Here is a 23,501-nt window from a genome sequence, read left to right on the forward strand (position 1 = left end):
CAGTCCGAGTTACCTTGCTAAGTTTCCCTTTAGCCTTCTGCCAATTCCCTAATGACATTTGATCTGTCTGAGATCGATTGCCATTGGGATATATCTCATTGGGATATGGCTCACTCACAGTCCTTGTATGGCAAATATGCCTGCTTCTTGCGGGCATATTTACCGTTGGCCATACACTGAGTAGAGCTGGTGAGATTTCGGGAGCAGACTGGCATCTCACCAGTTCCACTCTGAAAGTGACATCATGATGGTAGTTGGGTGGGGAGATAACTTCTTTCCTCCTCCCATCGGAATTTATCAACGAGGCCTGAAAGGGGAAGAAACCGCCCCTAAATTCCTCACTCACCCAGATTATGCTAATTCCATGCCAAAAACACTGCATAATTCTAGGCTCACTGAACTACTATTATATCCCATAGTCAGAATTGATCATCTTACTAAGGGACAGAAATTATCCTGATTATTTATTTTTATTTCAACATGACAATGGTAAATGATTATCAGTTTTTATTAGTAATATAATACTGCATCATTTAACTCTAAAACATTTAATGAAAAGTTGTACAAACATTTTTTGTGAACTTAAAGTTAATATGAACATAATCATTTTATCATTAAAGGACGGCAGGGTGACTTTTATCGGACATCAGCTTGGAGGAGTGATCTTCATCCCCAACAGTAGAGAACACCAGGTTAAATCAGCCAGTGCAGTACAGATCACCTACTACCTGCAAAGCTACGGGTCTGCCTTACAAGATGTTGCAGAGAAATGGGAAACTGATTTCTGCCACCTCATGCTTAAATTTCAACAGGAGCACAGTGACCTGCAGCTGTACCCCCTGACATCTTCTGGCCTATGGAAGGACTTCTATAAGACCAATACTGTGGCCAGGACTGAGGTGGTTGTGAGCCTAGTGTTGGTTCTGATTGCTGCCACTCTCACCAGCGCAATGAGGGACTGCCTCCGCAGCAAACCCTTCCTAGGACTGCTAGGAGTTATCACAATCTGCCTTTCCACTGTCACTGCAGCAGGGATATTCATCAGCACTGATGGCAAATACAACTCCACTCTACTGGGAATCCCTTTCTTTGCCATGGGTAATTATCTCTCCAAAATCTCTCTCTTTAATAAACCGTAGTTTTAGTGTGTGCATTTTCAAGAATACCTTTGTGAAGTTTATAAAGCAGATTATGATTGATATAATGCCAACTTTACAAAGCTGTGTTAAATGTACTGTCATTTTTTAAATGTTGGCTAGCTCTATGAATATTTGAATATGTGCATTGTACAGAAAAACTTAACTTTTCTGTAACTTGATTAGATACAGACTGACATTTAGATAGATAACAGATTGACAGAAAAAGACTAGGTAATGAGAAAGAATGATAGCTGACCTTTGGAGATCATAACTAGATTTTTTTCCTGTGCTTTATTAATTCTAACTTGGATGATGATGTAAAAACAACTCAATTAAAAACTGTAATATCAAGGTGAAGTGACGATCTAATCTGAAAGATTCACCACGCAATATTCAAAGAAATAGTTTATCAAATCAATTAAACTATTGAGACCAACTGTCTCAATGGTGCTTTATAATTTTTTTTTCTTCCTGTGTGATTACAAAATTTAATCACAGATACAGTAATAATAAGGCAGTTGGAGAAATGTGTAACGTTTAGAGAAAAAGTCACAACTGTTTTTTATTATGTAGACTTCTGCATTCAGAAAGTTGTAAACAATTTTACAACACCAAGTTATAGTCCAACAAATTTATTTTAAATTCCACAAGCTTTCGGAGGCTTCCTCCCTCGTCAGGTGTCCACACCGTTCACCTGAAGAAGGAGGAAGCCTCCGAAAGCTTGTGGAATTTAAAATAAATTTGTTGGACTATAACTTGGTGTTGTAAAATTGTTTACAATTGTCAACCCCAGTCCATCACCGGCATCTCCACATCATGGCATTCAGAAAGGACAGATTAAAGAATATATGTAGATATCAATTTATAAGGATTACATTTTAAGGATCACAGAGTACCTGGGGGGTGAAATTAGTCTTGAGCGTTAATGCAAAATGGGCGATAGCGAATTGGTGACCCGTTTTACACTCCATAGAATTTTTTTTCCATGGGCTGCTGATTCACTTTCGCCCATTTTGCGATCTGCCCGAGTCGAATTTCACCTCTCCCACCTGTAGGAAAAGTGCAGAAAAATGAAGCATAGGATACTTTACGAGAGAAGATTCCACTTCCACAGTAATAACCTCACTGGTGACCTATAACTGGATTCGATTGAGATTTAGAATTCCTGGGAATAGATTTTCTCCCTTGTGGTGTCCAGGGATACTGCCTTTAATTTTTCCCAACTGACTATCACTATGGCAAAAAAAATCAGCAGGTTTTGTTACAAGCAGTAATTTGATTTTCTGCCCATCAATAGAAATAAGAAGTTTGCCAAATTCATAACAACTTGTCAAGTGGTATACATATAAGGCAAGTTAAACCCTAGTTTTATTTATCTAAACTCAGAATCCGAATTGTATGACCTGTGCGCATTTCTATTTAAAGTGGCCATGAAATTTAATTCTTGGTAGGACATAACTGTGGTTATTATTTTGGGCACATAATGAACAAGATAATTCATTTTGAAAGCCACATTGCCTTTTGGGCATTCACCAACTTCCCGTAAAGCAGTGGCAGCTGGTAAATATTCCCAGTATGTTAACCACAACGTGCTAGGCCCACTGGAAATCATAGAATCATAGAATAGTTACAGTGCAGAAGAAGGCCATTTGGTCCATTGAGCCCGTGCCAGCTCTTTGTAAGAGCAATCCAGTTAGTCCCATTCCCCTGCTGTTTCCCCCTAGCCCTGCAAATTATTTCCCTTCAAGTATTTATCCAATTCCTTTTTGAAAGCCATGATTGAATCTGCTTCCACCACCCTTTCAGGCAGTGCACTATCTACTTCAAGTACAGCCATCCTTTCTAGTACCTCCTTTTATCCATTTTTAGCCCATCCAGTATCTCAACTACCTCCTCTTTTACTGTGACTTTGGCAGCATCTTCTTCCTTGGTGAAGACAGATACAAAAGTACTCATTTAGTACTTCAGCCATGCCCTCTGTCTCCATGCGTAGATCTCCTTTTTAGTCCCTTATCGGCCCCACCCCTCCACTTACTATCCATTTACTATTTATATGCCTATAGAAGACTTTTGGATTCCCTTTTTTGTTAGCCACCAGTCTATTCTCATATTCTCTCTTTGCCCCTCTTATTTCCTTTTTCACTTCTCCTTTGTACTTTCTATATTCAGCCTGGTTCTCACTTGTATTATCAAGCTGACATCTGTCATACACCCCCTTTTTTTGCTTCATCTTACTCTCTATCTTTTTTGTCATCCAGGAAGCTCTGGCTTTGGTTGCCCTACCTTTCCCCTCGTAGGAATGTACCTAGACTGTACCTAGACTGTACCCGAACCATCTCCTCGTTAAAGGCTGCCAGTTGTTCAATTACAGTTTTGCCTGCCAATCTTTGATTTCAATTTACCCAGGCCAGATCCGTTCTCAACCCACTGAAATAAAATAATTATTTAAGTTAGCTATTCAAGACCACTAGAGAAAAAGAAAGGAATTGTTTCAATAAAGTGCTTCCACCCATTCTGCCAAACGAACTCTAGATCAAGCCTTTAGGTAGTCTAGTCCCTTATCCACATTGGGCTATTAGAAATAATTGCTATTATTTTTGCAAGTTAAGAACTATGGGAAGAGCAGAGAATGAAATCACTTCCTTTTTAAAATTAGATTCTTTATATGAAACAGTCATAATGTATATGAAGGAAAATTGCAGCTGTTATTCTTCAGGGATCTCCAATGCAACAAAAGAACATCTCCATCTCTGAATTATGCAGCAATCACCACTTGTCAGGTATCTGCAGTAGGGAACACCCTGCTGTGCAATATGTTTAGTGTAGAAAGGAGGTTACACCTCAGCCAGGTGGATTTTGCATCACTGAAGCAATTGCACAAACACTTTAGAGAATCAGATTATTTCAGGAATGTTTTGTCCTTGCCTTGAAGATTTACAAATTCTCCATAGAGACCCATAAAGCGATGCATACAAAATCAGGCTGACCATGTTTCATTGCAAAAAATATTACTTTATAGGACTCGTTCAGTCTTATTAGCTCAGCAAAGCAATTTGGTTTAGTAAATAAGAGGATACATTACCAATAACTTATGAACAGTTGAAAAAGAACAGACCAATATCACTGTTATAATATCACTCAATGTATCGAATTCTGCAGGACAATAGAACCCCACGTGTGGTCCATTTGCACAGCCAGTACCATGGAACAAAGAATACTAAACAGAATTTGCCTGGCCGAGTGAATCTGAGCCAGCAATAATGCTGGAGGATGTGCTGTCAGATCACAAAGTCCTGATGTATGGACATCATGACATCCCACTCTACATAAATGTATCTCTTCTTCATCTCCTTAACTGAATTGGCATTTTTTCAAATCAATTTAGAGCACATGGAAATGTAATTGTGCTCATTTTCTTTACAATTATTCATTTCAGCTATCAACAATGATCACTCAGCATGTGACATTATTCTGAGAAGTGTCTTTAATGTTGATCTGGGATCATGACAAAGTGAAGTGTGTCCTCCTGCCTCCCACAGCCCAGAAGCTTTATCCAGCATCAGACAATTATCATAAGTTACTTTTTTTGTAGTTTTACAGCACACTTCTGTCAAGTACAGTCATTTTCCTCTTGTAGTGAAGTGGTTCTGTTATTAATAGTGAATGATGTGGGAAAATGCCCCTGAATCATTTTTATATGAAAACACAAAGGTTTACTAATTGGATTTGAGTAATAAAACATTCTTAAAATGATTACCTAATAACCAGAAAAAAATACAACAATACTTCCTAGAAAGCTGTTCTAGAATCTCACCCAGATTGCATTCAATCTGTGGCTGTTTGTTATTCGTATCAGCTCTTTAGCATCACTGTAAAGGTTTATTACAACATTGGGTTGGGGGATCATGTGTATTTTATATTTTTTCAATCACAATGCACCCAAAAGATAGTAAGTACTTTTTTGTAAATGGAAAAAATATACTTTAGGCCATTGCTACGTTTCGTGAGACATTCTCATGCTGACAGTTCTGTGCACAAATTGTAGGAATTGAAACAAACAATTGATTCTATGGGTGCACTGTCCAGTCGTGATAATTCACTAACCAATGAAAGTCAATGTTATATAATTAACTGCACTGTAACAAGATTAGGCTTTTTGAAAGCCTATTTCAATAAGAATATAATAACTCTGTCACCTGTACTAATCTTCAGGTAGGTTTGAATAAGGCATTCCAGATGCTATTGCACTTCTGGTAGGATGAGCATTGACATTTTATTTTGCAGGACTGGCTTCAAATCCTGTTAAATTCATGTACTCTTAAAACTGAAACTCCAGTCACCTATTCAGAGTGAGTGGGCGCTAAATTGGGCCGTGTAGCGCCAATTGTTTCAGCGCTACCCGGCCGCCATCTTGGATGCGTATGCACGTTTCCAGCGTGATGTGCGCCAGAGGCCATCTTGGTATAAGAGTTAACGCAGTCGCAGATAATGAACGTTGGAATCATGTAAAGTAGGAATAAAATGGCTTCAATCAGTGTGCAACGCTGATTTAAAGTGATAGACACCATTTTGGGACTTAACGCTCAACTCAACGCACAGTCTTAACCCCGACCATCTGAACGTGTCTTAGTGTGCCTGGAGGACCCCCCACCGGCGCTTTTTAGAGACCAAGCAGGATTTACAGGTTAGTGGCTGGATTATTGCTTCTGGCTGCCGAGACATTGGCAACTGTTTTTGGAGGTCTGTTACACTTGAATACTAGGACGTGAGGACATAGCCTAACATGTAGAGCCAGGATGTGCAGGAGTGAAGTTAGGAAATGCTTCCAAACGTCTACCACCCTTTGCGTGTAGAACGCTCTTCTGCAGACGGCAGTTGATGTTAGCACACTTGCGAATGTAAATCTGAGATTGATAGATTTCTGTGAACCAAGGGTATTAAGGGATATGGGGCTAAGACGGGTACATGGAGTTAGGTCACAGGTCCTCCATGATCTCACTGAATGGTGGAACAGGCTCGAGGGGCTAAATGCCACGGCCACTTGCTGCCTCTTGATATGAGCCACCTTCTCCTGTAAGAAAGCGAGACCTGTGTCTGGGTGATGTGCCTGTCATGGTTGAATAGCTGCCAGTGTGGGCGGCTTGAAACAGTGGTAATGTGTAAGGGTGAGAGGGAGCATCTGATTGGAAGAGTTGAGTACTGATGGAAAGAGTTTATTGGTATGTGGGGGATGGGGGGTGTAGTGCATGGTGCAGTTGGTAGGAGACACCACTTGACAGTTGACCTCACTCACCTTGACCACTCATGTCAAAGCATTGAACGTCTTCCTGCACTGCATCCTTGTTCATGATGCTGTACACCTGGCATTAAGTAGTGTGCAACCTTTATTCAATGTTTTGACATAACTCATCAGTGTGTAAACATAGGGATCTGCATCTGTGATGTCTGATCTCTGTTCAGACTCCATGCAAATAGTAGACTGTTATTTTCAGCCCAGAACGGATCCTTATCCAATTTTTCCCCCAGTTAGTTTAGAAGAGTATTTTCCTGCCAGCGAAAAGATCAATGTTCGACATCAGTCAACTCTAATGATTTATTTATTTTTGTGGCTTGCAAAATGTTTACGGTCCTAATCCGGAATTTTAAAAAGGTGCCATTCCTCCTTCAAATTGATATGAATTGACCCATTTGATTCAGTGACCATCGTGATTTTCTAGTTTATTGTTTGATTTGATAAGTAATGTTTTACACCTACACGGTTTAATTCAAGTGTACACATAACAGTTGGAATTCAAGTTATTTGATACATTTCTAGAGCAATTGTCAGTTTTTAAAAAAAGCAATTCCTAGAAATAATTGGACATCTACCAGAACTTAAGGTTTGCTTCTGTGCATTGAATTGATGTTTCCCCTTGTGGGAGAGACTAGAACTAGGGGCCACAATTTAAAAATAAGGGGTCTCCCATTTAAGATGGAGATGAGGAGAAATTTTTTCGCTGAGGGTCGTGAGTCTGTGGAACTCCCTTCCCCAGAGAGCAGTGGAGCAGGGTCATTGAATATTTTTAAGGCTGAGTTAGATAGATTCCTAGTCAAGGGAGACAAGGGAGTCAAAGGTTATTATAGTAGGTAGACGGGAAAGTAGGGTTGAGGTCACAATCAGATCAGCCATGATCTTATCAAATGGCAGAGCAGGCTCGAGGGGTCGAATGGCCTACTCCTGCTCTTAATTCGTATGTTCGTTCGTATATGCTGGCTATTTTCTCTGGGCTTTTCCTGCATTAACTTTTCCCACATTAACTTTGACAGAACCACAGCAGCTAATTTGCAGACAGCAAGATTCCGCAAACAGCTATGTGATAAACGACCGGCTACAGTGTAATCTTTTTTTTAGTGGTGGTTGGTGGATTTTGCAGCTTCTTCCAGCATTTCTGGGGGACAGCAGGGTTACATTAGATTCTCCCTGAGATCCTGGTTTGGTTGAGTCACGATCCACCTGAGAGTGAATCAGGATGGTTTGTGTTCTGCCTAAAGAGCAGGGTGAGATTGAGTCAAATTGAGTTCGGCCTGAGAATAATTCGGGTTGGGTGGATTTCTGCCTGACAGAAAGGTCAGATTGACAAAAAAATTTTAAGTATAGCTAAATAAGATGTGAGACTCAATTCCTTTTGCTCTTCCATTGAATAGCAGCCATCAGAATGATTCATGTACAACTTTCAGCACCCAAACAGGGACATAAGTTTCTCATTTTATATGCAGGTGTGTACTGTAAAAAGCAACTGCTCGGGTATTGGTCAGTCTTAAGTCAACTAGAAATTGTGCAGTAGCTATGAGAGCTGTGCTTCTTACTGTAACTGCAAAATTGGTGAGAATAAGTTTTAACCTGTCACCATCTCTTCTCCTGCACAAAAATACAAATACATAATTTTGGTGCTAATTGTCTTCTGCTGCACATTAACAGTGGCTCTGCCAATGTCTGCTTTAGTACCCACACTGAATGGCTAACCATTGCATTCCCCTAGTATTAGCATTTTAACAATTCTTTAAAAACAGCCATTCAAATCTTTTCGTAGACAACTTCACAAAAGTGATAGGATAAACATTTTATTATTATACTGCATGTAAACCAAAAACATTTAGATCAGTTAAAGTTTTATGATGGCTTCAGAAAGTTAAAAATAAATCCTTCAGCATTTCCAGTCATCTCCTGTCCTAAGTCTCACCAGCTCCTGCATTTGTTACCAGTTTATGGTTCAGAAAAGGCAAAATCAAGCCATATAGGATACACAGTAAGGAAAGGAGCAATAGCAATTATTAAGGTTTTACTCTTAATTGGGCTGGATCTCGCTGTGAGTGCCGAACGAACGGTGCCTGCCATTCATTAGACTTGCACTTGCCTGTAGACTTTCTATGAGCTTTTGCACGGCAAGTTACTGTAAATTAGAGATCCATAAAGCACAGCACCGTCTACAGGGCATCTGGGACCTGTGTGAACAGGACAAGCAACTGTGTATCCCCTTATCCAATCAAATTGAAGCATCATTAATAACAGCGCAGTCAGAACCAGGAGGTTTAAGTTAGAATAGTGAATTCAGCTAATCATCAAATCAGCTACAGAAAGCGAAATAAAGAGAGGGAAAGAAAGATTGAATTAGGAGACAGAGACAGAAAGAAAAAGTTAAAAAAAAATGATTAACTTTTTTTTTAAATGTCCAACAACAATTAAAATCAGAAGGAATGAGACTCCACGCTTGTAAAAGTTAATTTTCAGAGCCAAAGAGGTTGTTTGGCATTAATTAAGACTTATCATGCCGTTAAAAGGGTATTCAGACTTGAAATGACTTGACTTAACTTTTTTTTGGCGAGTTTAGTCCCTATCTATCAGCTAAGCAAAGGATCTTCACGCCATTCAATACATTTGAACAGGGAGCCAGACAGTGAGATGCCATTTTCGCACAGCTTTTGGAGGAGAACTGCATCTCGTACAGCAGCTTCCGGATTTCTGCGTTTAACTGCGCATATGCAGTCGCTGGAAATTGCTCTCCGATTTACACATAAATAACAGTGAGTGCTATTAACCTCACCGTTATCTTTACAGCAAAATTCAGCCCTTAGTGCCATTTTCCTGCTGTTAATTGCTCATGTAAAATTACACATCTTATTTTGGGCGTTATGATGGGATTGGAATTGGAATTTATAGCATCTTCTGAATTTCCAGATGAGATGATTATTTTGAAGTGCTCCCATGTATCTCTTACTCAGACTTATTCCATTTTGTTGGCCTTTTGATGGAAATTGGTGGCCAAGACACTCCATGGAGTTGATGCATGATAAAATCCACACTGAAGGGTTAATAACTTTAGTGTAATTATTGTGCCTGTCCTAAACAAGGCCAATAGCATTAGAGGAAGGGGGGCCAGGGACTGGGATTCTTTACATCATGAAATTCTTTGTTCCCAGCTCTCAGAGGGGCATGGAGTAGGGTCGACAGAAATGTGCAATACCAACTATCAGCAGAAGTGGAGTCCACCTGGGGTTCCAAGCTTGTGTCATGGCCCAGAATCCGGAAGAAAAGGACTGCCATGTGGGGAATCTGAACTTGTAAAATTGACTCCATCAATGTGCAGCTGGTCAGTGACCACTACCACCATATCATGCAGATCAATGCCAATTTCCTAGGGACGACCCATGTTGCTTACTTTTTGCCCCAATTGTCCATGTGAAAGCAAAGGGAGATGGCTCCTTGGTGACCATTTCTACCTTCAGCCCTGGCGAATGACACCCTTACACTAGCTACAGACAGAAACAGAAAGTAGATGCAACAAAGCCTATGCGGCCACCAGGAAATTTACTGAGCATACCACTGACATTTTGAAGAAGCATTTCAGATGTCTGAACAGATCATAGGGTGCTTTACAATATAGTCTTCAGGACCTATGAGGACATCACTTCCTGCTGCTTGCTTCACCACTTTTCTATAAAATAAGGTCCAGCCATTGAAGATATGGACAATCCAGAATCAAGATCAGACCAGGAGACAGACACTGACCATGAGGTTCTGAAACCTCAGTGCAACCAGGAAGACTGGTGTGACTGCTGCCCCTTTAAGAAACCCTTCTGTCTATATGTAACCAAAGCACCTTCTGCTGCAATGTCCTCGGCACTTCCCGAACTAACTCAACATCCATCCTTTGCTATGATGCTACATTATTCCACACAATCTAAAAGGATCTCCCTGAACAAAGTTCAAATACAGTGCAACCAATTTATGATCCTACTTTGCTTCACGTGTCAATGAGTTTAGCATCTTTTCACAGCATGCTTTCTCTGAGGTGTTGGTATGTTGTGTGCACCATCTAACCCCAACCCATGACTTCTTGCCCACCTCTCTCAATTATTTCCCTTTCATAAGTTCCCTCCACAATGTTCACTTATACATGAACAAGGCCCATGACCTCATTGTGGATGATTGTATCAGCACTGACAATAACATAACACATGGAGGACAACTCCTTCCCCTTATAGAAGCCTCCGTCCCTGACTATACTTTTCACCACCGGCCATGCTTAAACCGTCAGGATGACCGAGTGGCTCTTATCTCTAAGTGACAATTTGGCTGCTTCCTCTACTCCTCTGACACTTCTCCTCCTTCGAGCACCTCACCCTACTCTATCTCTCTCACCTTTTATTTAAAATCTTCAGCGTGTATTGCGCCTAAGATAGATTTACAATGCTGAGCCAAAGTTTAAATCTGATTGTTTTATGAATGTGTCATTGTTGATTAATCCATATTAATAGATGTCAAAGTTTATCTGTCTTTTGTGCCTTATTTTGTGTGTATTGATCTTTCAGGGACTGGAAGTCTGCAGGAATGCACATAATTTGTGAATCTGAAAGCAGTGATAGAACATGAGAAAGATAATTCTTTTATAATGACAAACTTTTTATTAATCATTAACATTCCACTAGGTACGTCCAGATCCAATGTGAGAAAAATTAGTTTTATATGTCTAGACAGCAGCAGAGGGTTTGAAAGGTGTTCTATTGTTTCAAAAGTGCAAGTTCAATATGTATTCGCAAGGATGGGGCCAGTAATAATGTGTATTAGTGCTTTGATGTCACTCCATTAGCTGTAGTCCAATGTAATGATAGAGTAGTAATTATCTGGAGAGGTTGACTGAGGGGACTGGCTTAATAGACGACATGTCACTCGGGATCAGAAGGCAAATCTCATCTCTTAGTAATCCAATTACCACTGTTCTCATTGTCTAGAATTATCCTAAAAGGGTCCTTATAGTGATGTTCAAGCGCTTTCAGTAAGCTATAACTCACTACGCTCTCGTTCCATTCATTTAATTAATGGGAAGCAAAGCTTTATTATTTTTAAAGTACCTGTTTCAGATCATCAATAATTTGGGTTTTTCTATATATTACTGTCACCGCTAATACTGGCCAAATGTTTAATGCTTTGTATGGCATTCTTCTGGTATGGTATTATTTTAATCAAAGCGTTAACTCATTTATTTTAAACTTCCACTAAAATAGCAGACAGAGGAATGTAATACGAATTTACCACAGGTACATTTGCTAATATTGCCAGCAACAATTTTTAAGCTATTGCCCCGGAATTAGACAAGTTGAGTGAGTGGGCAAATACATGGCAGATGCAGTATAATGTGGATAAATGTGAAGTTATCCACTTCGGAAGGAAAAACAGAAAGGCAGAGTATTATTTAAATGGTGATAGATTGGGAAATGTTGATGTACAAAGGGACCTGGGTGTCCTTGTACACCAGTCACTGAAAGCAAACATGCAGGTGCAGCAAGCAGTTGGGAAGGCAAATGGTATGTTGATCTTCATTGCAAGAGGATTTGAGTACAGGAGCAAGGATGTCTTACTGCAGTTATACAGGGCCTTGGTGAGACCACACCTGGAGTATTGTGTGCAGTTTTGGTCTCCTTACCCAAGAAAAGATATACTTGCCAAAGAGGGAGTGCAGCAAAGGTTCACCAGACTGATTCCTGGGGTGGCAGGACTGTCGTATGAGAAGAGATTGGGTCGACTCGGCCTGTATTCACTCAAGTTTAGAAGAATGAGAGGGGATCTCATTGAAACATATAAAATTCTGACAGGGCTAGACAGACTGGATGCAGGGAGGATGTTTCCCCTGGCTGGGGGGTCCAGAATGAGGGGTCACAGCCTCAGGAAACGGGGTAGGACATTTAGGACTGAGATGAGGAGAAATTTCTTCACTCAGAGGGTGGTGAACCTGTGGAATTCTCTACCACAGAAGGCTGTGGAGGCCAAGTCACTGAATATATTTAAGAAGGAGCTAGATAGATTTCTAGACACAAAAGGCATCAAGGGGTATGGGGAGAGAGCGGGAAAAGGTATTGAGATAGAGGATTGGCCATGATCATATTAAATGGCGGAGCAGGCTCGAAGGGCTGAATGGCCTACTCCTGGTCCTATTTTCTATGTTTCTATGTTTCCTCAGAGCCACTCTTGCTCTGCTGCCGTAACTTTGCCGGAAGTGTGGTGGAAACCCCATTTACGTGTGGCTGCACAGCCGGAGCATGAAAACTCCGGGCCATCATTTAAAAAAAAATCATCCTGTCCTTAAGGCACTAGCTGTGCTGGATACAGTTAAGGGGTGATCTTATAGAAGTCTATAAAATAATGAGGGGCATAGATAAGGTCGATAGTCAAAATCTTTTCCCAAAGGTAGGGGAGTCTATAACGAGGGGGCACAGATTTAAGGTGAGAGGGGAGAGATACAAAAGGATCCAGAGGGGCAATTTTTTCACTCAAAGGGTGGTGAGTGTCTGGAACGAGCTGCCAGAGGCAGTAGTAGAGGCGGGTACAATTTTGTCTTTTAAAAAGCATTTGGACAGTTACATGGGGAAGATGGGTATCGAGGGATATGGGCCAAGTGCAGGCAATTGGGACTAGCTTAGTGGTATAAACTGGGCGACATGGACATGTTGGGCCGAAGGGCCTGTTTCCATGTTGTAACTTCTATGATTCTATGATTCTATGAACCCTTCAATACTTCACCCCCTTCTTTACTTATGAGGCAGACAATGTGAGCTAACAAGCTATTTGACTTTGGAGTTTCCCCTCCCATTCTCACATGGTTACCCTGAGCTGAGCTTCCTCCTCTTTATCTGTTTCATTACTATTACCATTACCATCTTCCACCACCGTGGCATTGCCCAACTCTCCCCTCATTTCTCTTACTACTGTGTTGAATTGGCTCATTTCAAGCCACTACTGATGACATTTGCCAGATTAGTCTGCTGATTATACTTTGATGCATCGGACAGATCACTGCAGCTTTATTTGTCATAAAAACATAATAGTCAAGGATGAGAAAAGGCTATTCAATCCGTCAAGCTCGTCCCTCTACTACATTAACTCTTCCATTGTGGCATCAAATTGTATTTTGAATTCCCCAACATTTTGCCTCTATTACCTTCCTTGGTAGGCTTTTCCAAATATTTACCAGTCTTTGAAAATTCAGTAACCTTGGGGTGTGGAGGGAACACTATCTGGCAGGCCAGGACAGATTTGAAACTGGATTTGGCTACATTGAGTCTTGAGACTTGCTTGGCCTAATGACCTTTTCTTATTAAAATGTCTTGAAGCTGACTTTCCTCTGCATTGTACCCCATGTGTGTTTGTTTTTCACTGCAACACAGAGGAAAAAGGGGAAGAGACCAGTCATGTCGGGTTTTCACCTCTTTGCATTTTGTTTGCACTTTTAGTCGCAGGTTTGAAACAGGCATTTCTATTTAAATGACATTTAAGAGACCCTGAAATGTTGTCACTGTGGCCCCCACCCCAATTTCCTTCATTATCAGTGGTTTCAGGTCAGGTGCAGACTGTCCCATCGATGACCTGGGTTTTCAGTTTATTAATGCTGCATTTCAAATACTGAAAACTTTAAATTAATAAGCAGCAATTAGAATAGAAAGTGAGAAATTGATTTCTGTCCACTGAAGTATGAAAACGCATACAGTTGCTGTTGCAGTAGGGTTGCACTGTGGGCTGGAGCTTCCAAGATTGTCTGGGGACTTCTGTGCTTCCACCATCTTCCTTAGCACAATGCGGGTCCCATTTGGAAAGCCTTTGTATGCCTGTCATTTGGAGCAGGAGGAGGAAGAAGAAGCATGTTTGAATGCGAGGGAAGTGAGCCATAATCCTAGGAGAACGCACATACTCAATGTTACCCTTCCACCCAAATATGTTGGACCTGTAGGAATTTTCTTGACCTCACAGTAGAGGAATGCCTTCGGTAGCTTCAATTCATCAGGTTGGCAGTGACAGAGCTGAGCAAAATACTGGCAGGAGCACCTGTAACCAAGCTCCTGGGCCGACACAGTGCTGCAATACCAGTCAAAGTGATAACCATCTTGAACTTCCTCGCCTTAGGCTCTCGTCAGGAGCCAGCGGGAACATCACTAACCTCAGTCAGTCTACAGCACGTTACTGCACAGAATAGGTGGTTGATGCATTATTTGTCTGAGCAAACATCTGTGTCATTCCCCACATGGACACCAAGGAGCAACAGGCCTGAGCCCTAGATTTTTATCTATTGGAAGGATTCCCAGATGTTCCCTGATGACACCCATAAAGCCCTTCATGTTCCTGAAGTGCTGAAGAGGAGAATCTGTTCCCCCTCCCCTGAGTCAGCTGGTCCAGCGGACTAACCATTTTGTGAACTTATGAGCACATGGAAGCAGTTGAGCAGATGGAGACACAGCCCATGCTGACTGAACAGCTCACTGAGCCAACCTACACCCCCTGAACAGTGCAGCAAGGCAAATCACAGAGGGGTGATGCAGTAAAGTTAAATGTTATAAGATGCAAGAAGATGGGATGCAAAGTAGTAAATTACTGGTCAGAAAAAAAGGTCTATGGTGCAACCGGGGAGACTGAGTGCACGTGTGAGATATGAGAGGGCTGGGTTAGCAGGGAATCTGGTGCCATTCTTATACCTGGTCACAGTGAACAACCCAAGGCTAATGTTATACCTGACGCTAATATAATCCAGGTGTGGGAAAGGGCAGAATTGCCCACATTCATGTTTTAGGGCAGTATTTATACCTCTGGACAATGTATGCCTAAAATATCCTATGTGGATGGGTCTAAAAGAAATTGGAGTTTCAGCATCTGTGTCATTTGAGGAATTGACCAACTTTCTGAATGTGGAAAAGGCTAGGGCTGGGAAAAGGAGCCAGTACCTATTCAAAACCAACCCTGTCTTCTATGGTGGATGCTAACAGCTTAGTGCTGGGTCAGAGGATTCACGCACCTGAATAGAGTCAAGTGGCTGATCTGTCTACAGGTAGAGGACCTGCTTTTTAAACACTGGGCACAGTGGAGTTGTGTAGAATGGCATTGAATCATCAGTAGGGTGTCACTCAGTATAAAACTGTCCAGGGAAATCTGGCTAGTATGAATTGGGTGAGGTTCAGCCCAGCGAACTTACAAGGAGTGTTTATAGATGCAGGCAGAGAGTACTGACTTCCTCAGACTGTCGAAGTTTATAAAGGTCAATACATCTGGGGAACACACTATCAGGCTATCTGGGATGCCCGACATGGCATGATAACAGCTCAACACCCCCACCCCACATCCACGACGGGGGTAGCCTTATGTGTCATGCCTGCTTAAGGGAAGATTGCAGGGAGTTACATAATTAACACATCAACCAGAGATCAGAGCAAGCTTCTCATGGGACATGATTATATCAGCTAGGCAGCGGTCGAACAAGTGTAGACAACCAGTGGCATAGCCTACGTGGATCTTTCATCCACTGTCGCTGGACAGAACTGGCTTTTGCTTGAAGGGTAAACACGCATATTGTGAGCCAGCCTTGCCATGTGTTGCACGAGATTATGGAGGAGGTGTTAGGTGCAAGGGCAGCATAGCTTTTGGGCAGGATTCCGCATGTCCCGTGGAATACTGAACTGGAAGGTTTTGGGGGCAATTTGTCGTGCAAGATGACAATGAGGATGGTTCTCACCAGTTCTACAGATATGGTATGGACAGGTATCATCTTCATGGTGGGAGAGGAGAGAAATATTGTGACAGGTCAGAAATCTGTCCTATTTAATTTCAGAAAACAGTCTAACATTTTTCCAGACTCAGCACATTGGATTTTCAGCTGGCGCAGTGGTTAAGTGCTGATTTTGCTGCAACGTCCAGGCCAGTCTAATTTGAATATTGTCAGTGAGCTATCAGCATCAGCAGCATTTCTCATTGGGAGTTCGCTGCTTGTGGGGCAGGATATCCAGCAGCAATGGAAGTTTCAAAGGCTTGCAGTAGCCGCTTAAAGGGGAGCATCTTTTGTAAAAAGACAAAATTGTTGTGCACAATACATAACTGATTTGCTCATGGAGGAGAGCAGGTGTTGGCCTATCACATGCCTCCATGTCCTTAGGTGCTTCTGTGGAAGTGCTATTACAGCAGGAGAAGCAGAGATGGGTGACTGCCCATGGCATTGCAGGAAACAATCCACAATGGAAAGTAGCACAAAGTGCTTGGAAGGAGGTAGCATTTCATGTTAATGCATAAAGCAACACCCAAAGGAGAAAAATCATCAATATATTTCTGATGAAAAACAGGAAGAGATAGATAACCAAAGTGTATTTGATGCAACCTTAGAGCCCTCATAAATCACCTAAGGTAGTCCTTTTCACCACAACTTTATATAGAATCATAGAATGATACAGCACAGAAGGAGGCCATTTGGCCCATCATGCCTGTGCCGGCTCTTTGAAAGAGCTATCCAATTAGTTCCACTTCCCTGCCCTTCCCCCATAGCCCTGTAAATTTTTCCCCTTCAAGTATACATATATATGAAATAAATGTACGACACATTAGAATCTTGACTTCCCATTACAGTATCTTACAGAACTATAGTTAATATGCATGCACATTACACAGCAGGAAACACTTACTTATCACCAGCGGCTAGTACCTGTGACTCTTCTTTCATCTCAATGTGGCTGTAAATGTCATACAACTGTAAGTACCTCCACTGTGGACTGCAACATGGCATTTGGTTGCTACTGAATGTGCTTCAGAGAAATGGAACTTCACATCTTATTCTCTGCTTGCAGAAAAAGCTATGCATAACATGCAGGAGTAAACCCGGATGCATGGACGCTCCATAAACTTCAGTAGACATTTTTCACACAACGGTTAGTGGAAATCTGGAACTCTCTCCCCTAAAAGGCTATGGATGCTGGGTCAATTGAAAATGTCAAGATTAAAGTCGATAGATTTTTATTAGGTAAGGGTAACAGGGAATACGGAGCAAAGGTAAGTAAATGGAGGTCAGCCAGAATCTAATTGAATGGCCAAACAGGCTCGAGGGGCTGAATGGCCTTCTCCTGTTCCTATGATACTTTTTCAAGGCTACTCTGGAGATTGTTGGCTGCCAAAGTGTTGAAGGAGTAGGGGATAGAGAAATGAGAGGCATCTCCCAAGTGAACAGCTGACACCATCATGTTTGTTCTTCATGACTTTATATAGAATCATAGAATGATACAGCATTGAAGGAGGCCATTTGGCCCATCATGTCTGTGCTGGCTTTTTGGTGTACAGTGCAGTACTGATGGAGTGCTGCACTATCGAAGGTGCATCTTTTGGATGAGACGTTAAACCGAAGCCCCATCTGTCCTCTCAGGTGGACATAAAAGATCCCATGGCACTATTTGAAGAAGAGCTGGGGAGTTCTCCCCAGTGTACTGGCCAATATTTATCCCTCAACCAACATCACTAGAACAGATTATCTGGTCATTATTGCATTGCTGTTTGTGGGACCTTACAGTGCGCAAATTGGCTGCCAAGTTTCCTACATTACAACAGTGACTACATTTCAAAAAGTACTTCATTGGCTGTAAAGTGTTTTAGGACGTTCTGAGGTCATGAAAGGCGCTATATAAATGCAATTCTTTCTTCTTCTCACCCAACTCACTCACTGCCTCAGTCACTCGCCTCCTTTGTTACATGTTAGCTAGAATCGAAGGGTTGTAATGATGACAAGATATATATGTTACCCATCTATTTCTTTAAGGGAGCCCCAGGTAGTTGTTGCAGGCCCAGTAGTCGTGAAATACTTCACAGCAACCAACATCACCCACTCCTATGTGTGCAAGTACCATCGCAGGTACATCCATCCCGGAAGTTAGATGATGAGTTACAGAGGCTGTACTGGGTCATATACAGAGCACATTTGACCAAGAGCAGGTAATATTGGCAGAGCAGAACAGAAAAGTGCCTGTCCATCCTCAGCTTATGAAGACAGGGATCACAACCACACAGGGCTACCATTCAAAAAAGTATGCTTTCTGAACAAGATCATTGAATACAGTGCCAGCTCATTTGCAACGGCTTAGAGTAAATGTGGAGAAGTTCACTACCTGCAACTGTGCAGCAGTCAAGGGTGGATTTGCAGCACTGTAGTCTTCCAGCGAGCATGTGGCAACTCCAAGGACATCGACAGCAAAGGCCCCCAGCAGAGGCGCTAAAGTCCGTCGTAGCTTCTCTCTCATGAATGCTCTGACTGTTGGCATAGAGGCTTTGGGCTCCAATGTGAAGAAGTTCTTTCCTCCACTTCAGCTGAGTTGTGGATCAGATAGACAGAAGCATGAAAGAAGGCTTCACTGATCTCATTGGTGCCATCTGGTCTGCTGTCATGCCAGTCAATACCCAGCAGCGAGACATGGCTGCATTAGGCATGGATGATGTTGCTGACTCTCAGGGTGACACGCAACCTGCTCCAATGACTGCAAATGTGAAAGTGAGTGACCAGGGCCAGGCAGCCCCGACTGCTGTGGAAGTGGTGAATCCAGTAGCTGGGCTGTGTCAGAGCCTTGCTCATGGATATAGAGGTTCAGCTCAAATCTAGAAATATAAGTGGAAACCCATAACTCCAATGCTCCACTCCGCTTGTGCTGCCCAGAAAGTTCCTAACTTAATCTATGAAGGCCCCCGTAACACTGCGCCTGAGGGAAGTGTTGCCATGTAAATTAACTGAAGTTGTTGGCCGAGAAATTCGGACGTGGCCATTTTGGGGCCCATGAGGGGACACCTGAATGATGAGGCCCGAGGCGCATTTGATATTGAGCCTCAGGCCTCATTTGCACTGAGCCGGCGAGTTGTGGACAGTAACATGCAGCTCGCTGGTCGAGCAGCATTGAAGATCAGGCCACTGTACTGCCAGCAGAGACCCTCAGGTAAGAAAGGAAGGGAGGCGAACGTGAGGGAAGGAAGAGGGGGCCTGGGGGAGGTAGAGGCGAGGGGGGAGTGGGTGAGGGGAGATTGTGGTGGCAACTGGGGGAGCAGTGGCTGGCAGCAGCCTGGATTCTTTGAACCCATGTTCCACATTCAGGTAAGTTTATTTTAAAACATTCCTTCATCATCATTGAATCAGAATCCTGGAATACCCTATCTAATATCATTGTGGGAACACCATCACCACAAGGACTGCAGCAGGTCAGAGGCTGGGTATTCTGCGGCGAGTGACTCACCTCCTGACTCCCCAAAGCCTTTCCACCATCTACAAGGCACAAGTCAGGAGTGTGATGGAATACTCTCCACTTGCCTGGATGAGTGCAGCTCCAACAACACTCAAGAAGCTCGACACCATCCAAGATAAAGTAGCCCGCTTGATTGGCACCCCATCCACCACCCTAAACATTCACTCCCTTCACCATCGGCGCACTGTGGCTGCAGTGTGCATCATCCACAGGATGCACTGCAGCAACTCGCCAAGGCTTCTTCGACAGCACCTCCCAAACCCGTGACCTCTACCACCTAGAAGGACAAGAGCAGCAGGCACATGGGAACAACACCACCTGCACGTTCCCCTCCAAGTCACACACCATCCCGACTTGGAAATATATCGCCGTTCCTTCATTGTCGCTGGGTCAAAATCCTGGAACTCCCTTCCTAACAGCACTGTGGGAGAACCGTCACCACACGGACTGCAGCGGTTCAAGAAGGCGGCTCACCACCACCTTCTCGAGGGCAATTAGGGATGGGCAATAAATGCTGGCCTTGCCAGCGACGCCCACATCCCGTGAACGAATAAAAAAAAAAGTTCAAGGAGAAGGCTCACCTACACCTTCTCAGGGTGATGAGCAACAAATGCAGGCTTGCCAGTATCAACCACATCCTGAGAACAAATTTTTAAAAACCCATAAACAGCACAGCTGTGGCTCAGTGGTAGCGCTGTCACCTCTAATCAGATGGTTGTGGTTTTAAACCCCACACCAGTGAGTTGAACTCCAGTGACTTGTGCTGGCATTCCAGTGCAGTACTGAGGGAGTATCGCACTCTCAGAGATCTGTCAATGCTCCTCCTGAGCCCCCAGGAAAATTCCATCCTGCTTTCGGTGTGTTTGAGGCCCCGCTGGTATCGCCTACTCTCCCCAGACCTGATCTGCTGACCAGCTCTGCATGAGAGCTAGCCAATTTTCCACCATTCATGACCATCGAGTTGCAGCAGGGCACCCGTTTGCCGGTGACTTTTAAATGAGGCCCAAAGCCAAATTTGGCTTGGGCCTCAGGCCGGCACGGACCATCCCATACAGCGGTCGCTCCATTGCCTTCCTGCCAATTCTGGGGGCAACTCAAGTTTTTTCCCCCCATTCTCATACTCTCTCCTGTTCATATCACACAATAAGAGCATAAGAACATAAGAAATAGGAGCAGGAGTAGGCCATACGGCCCCTCGTGCCTGCTCCGCCATTAAATAAGATCATGGCTGATCTGCTACCTTAACGCCCCTTTCCTGCCCTATTCCCATATCCCTTGATTCCCTAAGTGTCCGAAAATCTATCGATTCTATTTTGCTGGTGTACGGCTTCCTAGGCGTATAAACTTTCATCACTTCACTAAAAATCTCCACCTTATTCAATCCTCCTTCATCCTATTATGTCACTCCTCATTTAACATGGGTCCTAAAATTTTGCATTGGGACACTAGTGTACAAATGCCTAAAGCATAAAATTCCTGCCTCTGCTATTTTCGCTTCATTTCAGAGCCATGTCTTTCAGAAGCTGATACTAAGCTCACACTACTTTCCTTCAAAATCCAAGCCTCTAATATCATGCTTGTGGCAACCAAAGAGAAAGGCAACTTTATCTGTGTATTTCAGGGGGTTATATTCCCTCGGAGCGTTTCCCGCTGTTTCGCCGTAACTGCGGTGGAAGTTTGGCAGAAACTCCATTAATGCAGGTAAATAGGGCTTCCGCTGAAGTTACGCTGGTTCTGTGCAATTTCACCCCACAGGTCCTTACCAGAACTTGGCCTACTATTACAGCTCCGGGCTCACTGCCTGAAGGATAGTAGAGCTCAATGGTGTAAGCACTTTTGTGTCTGACCCAAAAATCTTACAGCAGAGAGCCTTGCCCACCGTCAGCAGACATCAGAAATTCAGAAAGAACTTGCATTGATATAGCGCCTTTCACAACCTCGGGGGTGTCTCAAAGCTCTTTACAGCCAATGAAGTACCTTTGAAGTGTAGTCACAGTTGTGATGTAGGAAACATGGCAGCCGATTTGCATATAGCAGGGTCCCACTAACAGCAATGTGATTTTGACCAGATTATTTATTTCATGTGTTCGTTAAGCAAAAAATATTGGCCAGGACACCAGGGAGAACTCCCCTGAAATGCATTGAATGCGATTTTCTGATGATTTAAATGAATGGTGGGTAAATCGTGTGCAGCAGGCTTGTAAACTTTGGATACGCATTGCTGGCAGATGAAGCTAACTGCCAGCTGTACGATATCAGTGAATTTCCTTTCTAACGTGACTATAGATACTGAGTGTTGGTGAGTTATTTGACTGTGGGGACCATAGCAGCCAAGCTTAGTCTATTACACACCCAGCCTCCATACATGCACTTTTCTAGCAAGCATAGTTGGACATTGAAGACCAGCAGGAACACTGGCTGGTTTTGGAAGAAAAAATGTAATTTGCTTCACCTACTGTATCCCAGCTGAGAATAGTTAATTCAGTGCAGACTAGAGATCAAACCTAGGATCTAATCAGTATGGTTCAGTGCTAAGCTGTAAGGTACATTTATACATTGAACCATCAAAAGGAATTCATTGGATTTCTTTTGTCTGATATATTGATGAATTGCACTGCGAGTTGCCAATATTTAATGGTTATTTGAAATCTCAGTTTGATTAGCTGTGTCTTTAATTCAACAGCCATCAATATTATTATGATCGTGGCTAGGGTTGATTTGGCGATTGGAGCATTAGTTGTAGGTTCATATAGTGTATGAAGTCCAAATCTGTTTAATGAGAAATAATTGCATACATATCGGGTAAGACTCAGACCTATGAGGAATAGAGAGCCATTGGCTTGGTGCATAATAATCTTCTAATAGGAAAAAGTGCAGTTGCAGGACTTGAGAGTGTTTCTGTTTGTGATCTGGGGAACTGTGAGTACACTGCATGAATACTGACCGCATTAATCATCTCATACTATACCTGAGGGATTCTGGCACCACAGCTATTGAGAAATAGTTCCATCTGACAGGTTATTCCACAAAAACTATGGCTCGCAGAAAAGATGCATGATTGAAGTGATTGTTTCTTCAGTCTTTAATCCTAAATAATAGAAGTCAAAGATTCATTCAAAACAACATACTGTTCTTGGAATATAAAATTATACTGTGAATATTTTACCTATAAGAGAGTCTATGAATAAGGTTGACTATGATCAGATCAAAATAAAAAATAAATCTTTGTACAATGGAATCAAGCCCCTTAACTATTCTTTAAACCCCCCACTCACATTTTTTTCCAGTCTTTACTTCTCCAAGAGCAATAAAAAGCTCAGCACACTGCAGCACTGAAGCAAAAGGGACATTGGTTTAGCTCGGGGCAGCCCATATTGTTACAAATTGAGCTAGTGGAAAGAAAACATAGAAGGAAAGAACTAAGGCTGTTCTCTTCTAATTCAAGTAGCCAGTTACAGACTGACATCAGCAGAAACTGAGCAACTGATCATCTGCCCGCCCTCTCAATCAGGGAATGGTGCATGATGAAGGGAGATCTAAAGAGGGGAGAAAATCATTCTGAAATGAATTTTAAAAATTAAAAACAATAATAGATCTGCCATGGTGTTGCTGATGATGAGCCAGATTGTTACATATTGTTACATTGTTGCAAGGAGTTGCTTGGGTATGGAAGTGGGAGAAGGTGTATACTTCCAGTTCCAGTGAGAACATTTGGAAAGAAGTTTGTATGAGATCTCTCAGACACTAAGTATGTGTTTTTGGTTGATTCCTAGAAAATAAATAAATAGTATTTTCCTTACCTACAATAGT

General features: G+C 42.5%; 1 protein-coding gene across 2 annotated transcripts in view; it reads left to right on the forward strand.

Moving 5' to 3' along the window:
- The window catches only part of ptchd4 (patched domain containing 4), a 59,429-nt gene that overhangs the window by 13,080 nt on the left and 22,848 nt on the right, over nt 1–23,501 (forward strand). For both annotated transcript variants that reach the window (XM_067983786.1, XM_067983787.1), the window contains exon 2: nt 621–1,098. In XM_067983786.1, coding sequence (XP_067839887.1) covers nt 621–1,098 — 478 coding nt within the window. The remainder of the gene's footprint in view (nt 1–620; nt 1,099–23,501) is intronic.

The sequence above is a fragment of the Heptranchias perlo genome, chromosome 5, assembly GCF_035084215.1.
Source record: "Heptranchias perlo isolate sHepPer1 chromosome 5, sHepPer1.hap1, whole genome shotgun sequence".
NCBI lineage: Eukaryota > Metazoa > Chordata > Chondrichthyes > Hexanchiformes > Hexanchidae > Heptranchias > Heptranchias perlo.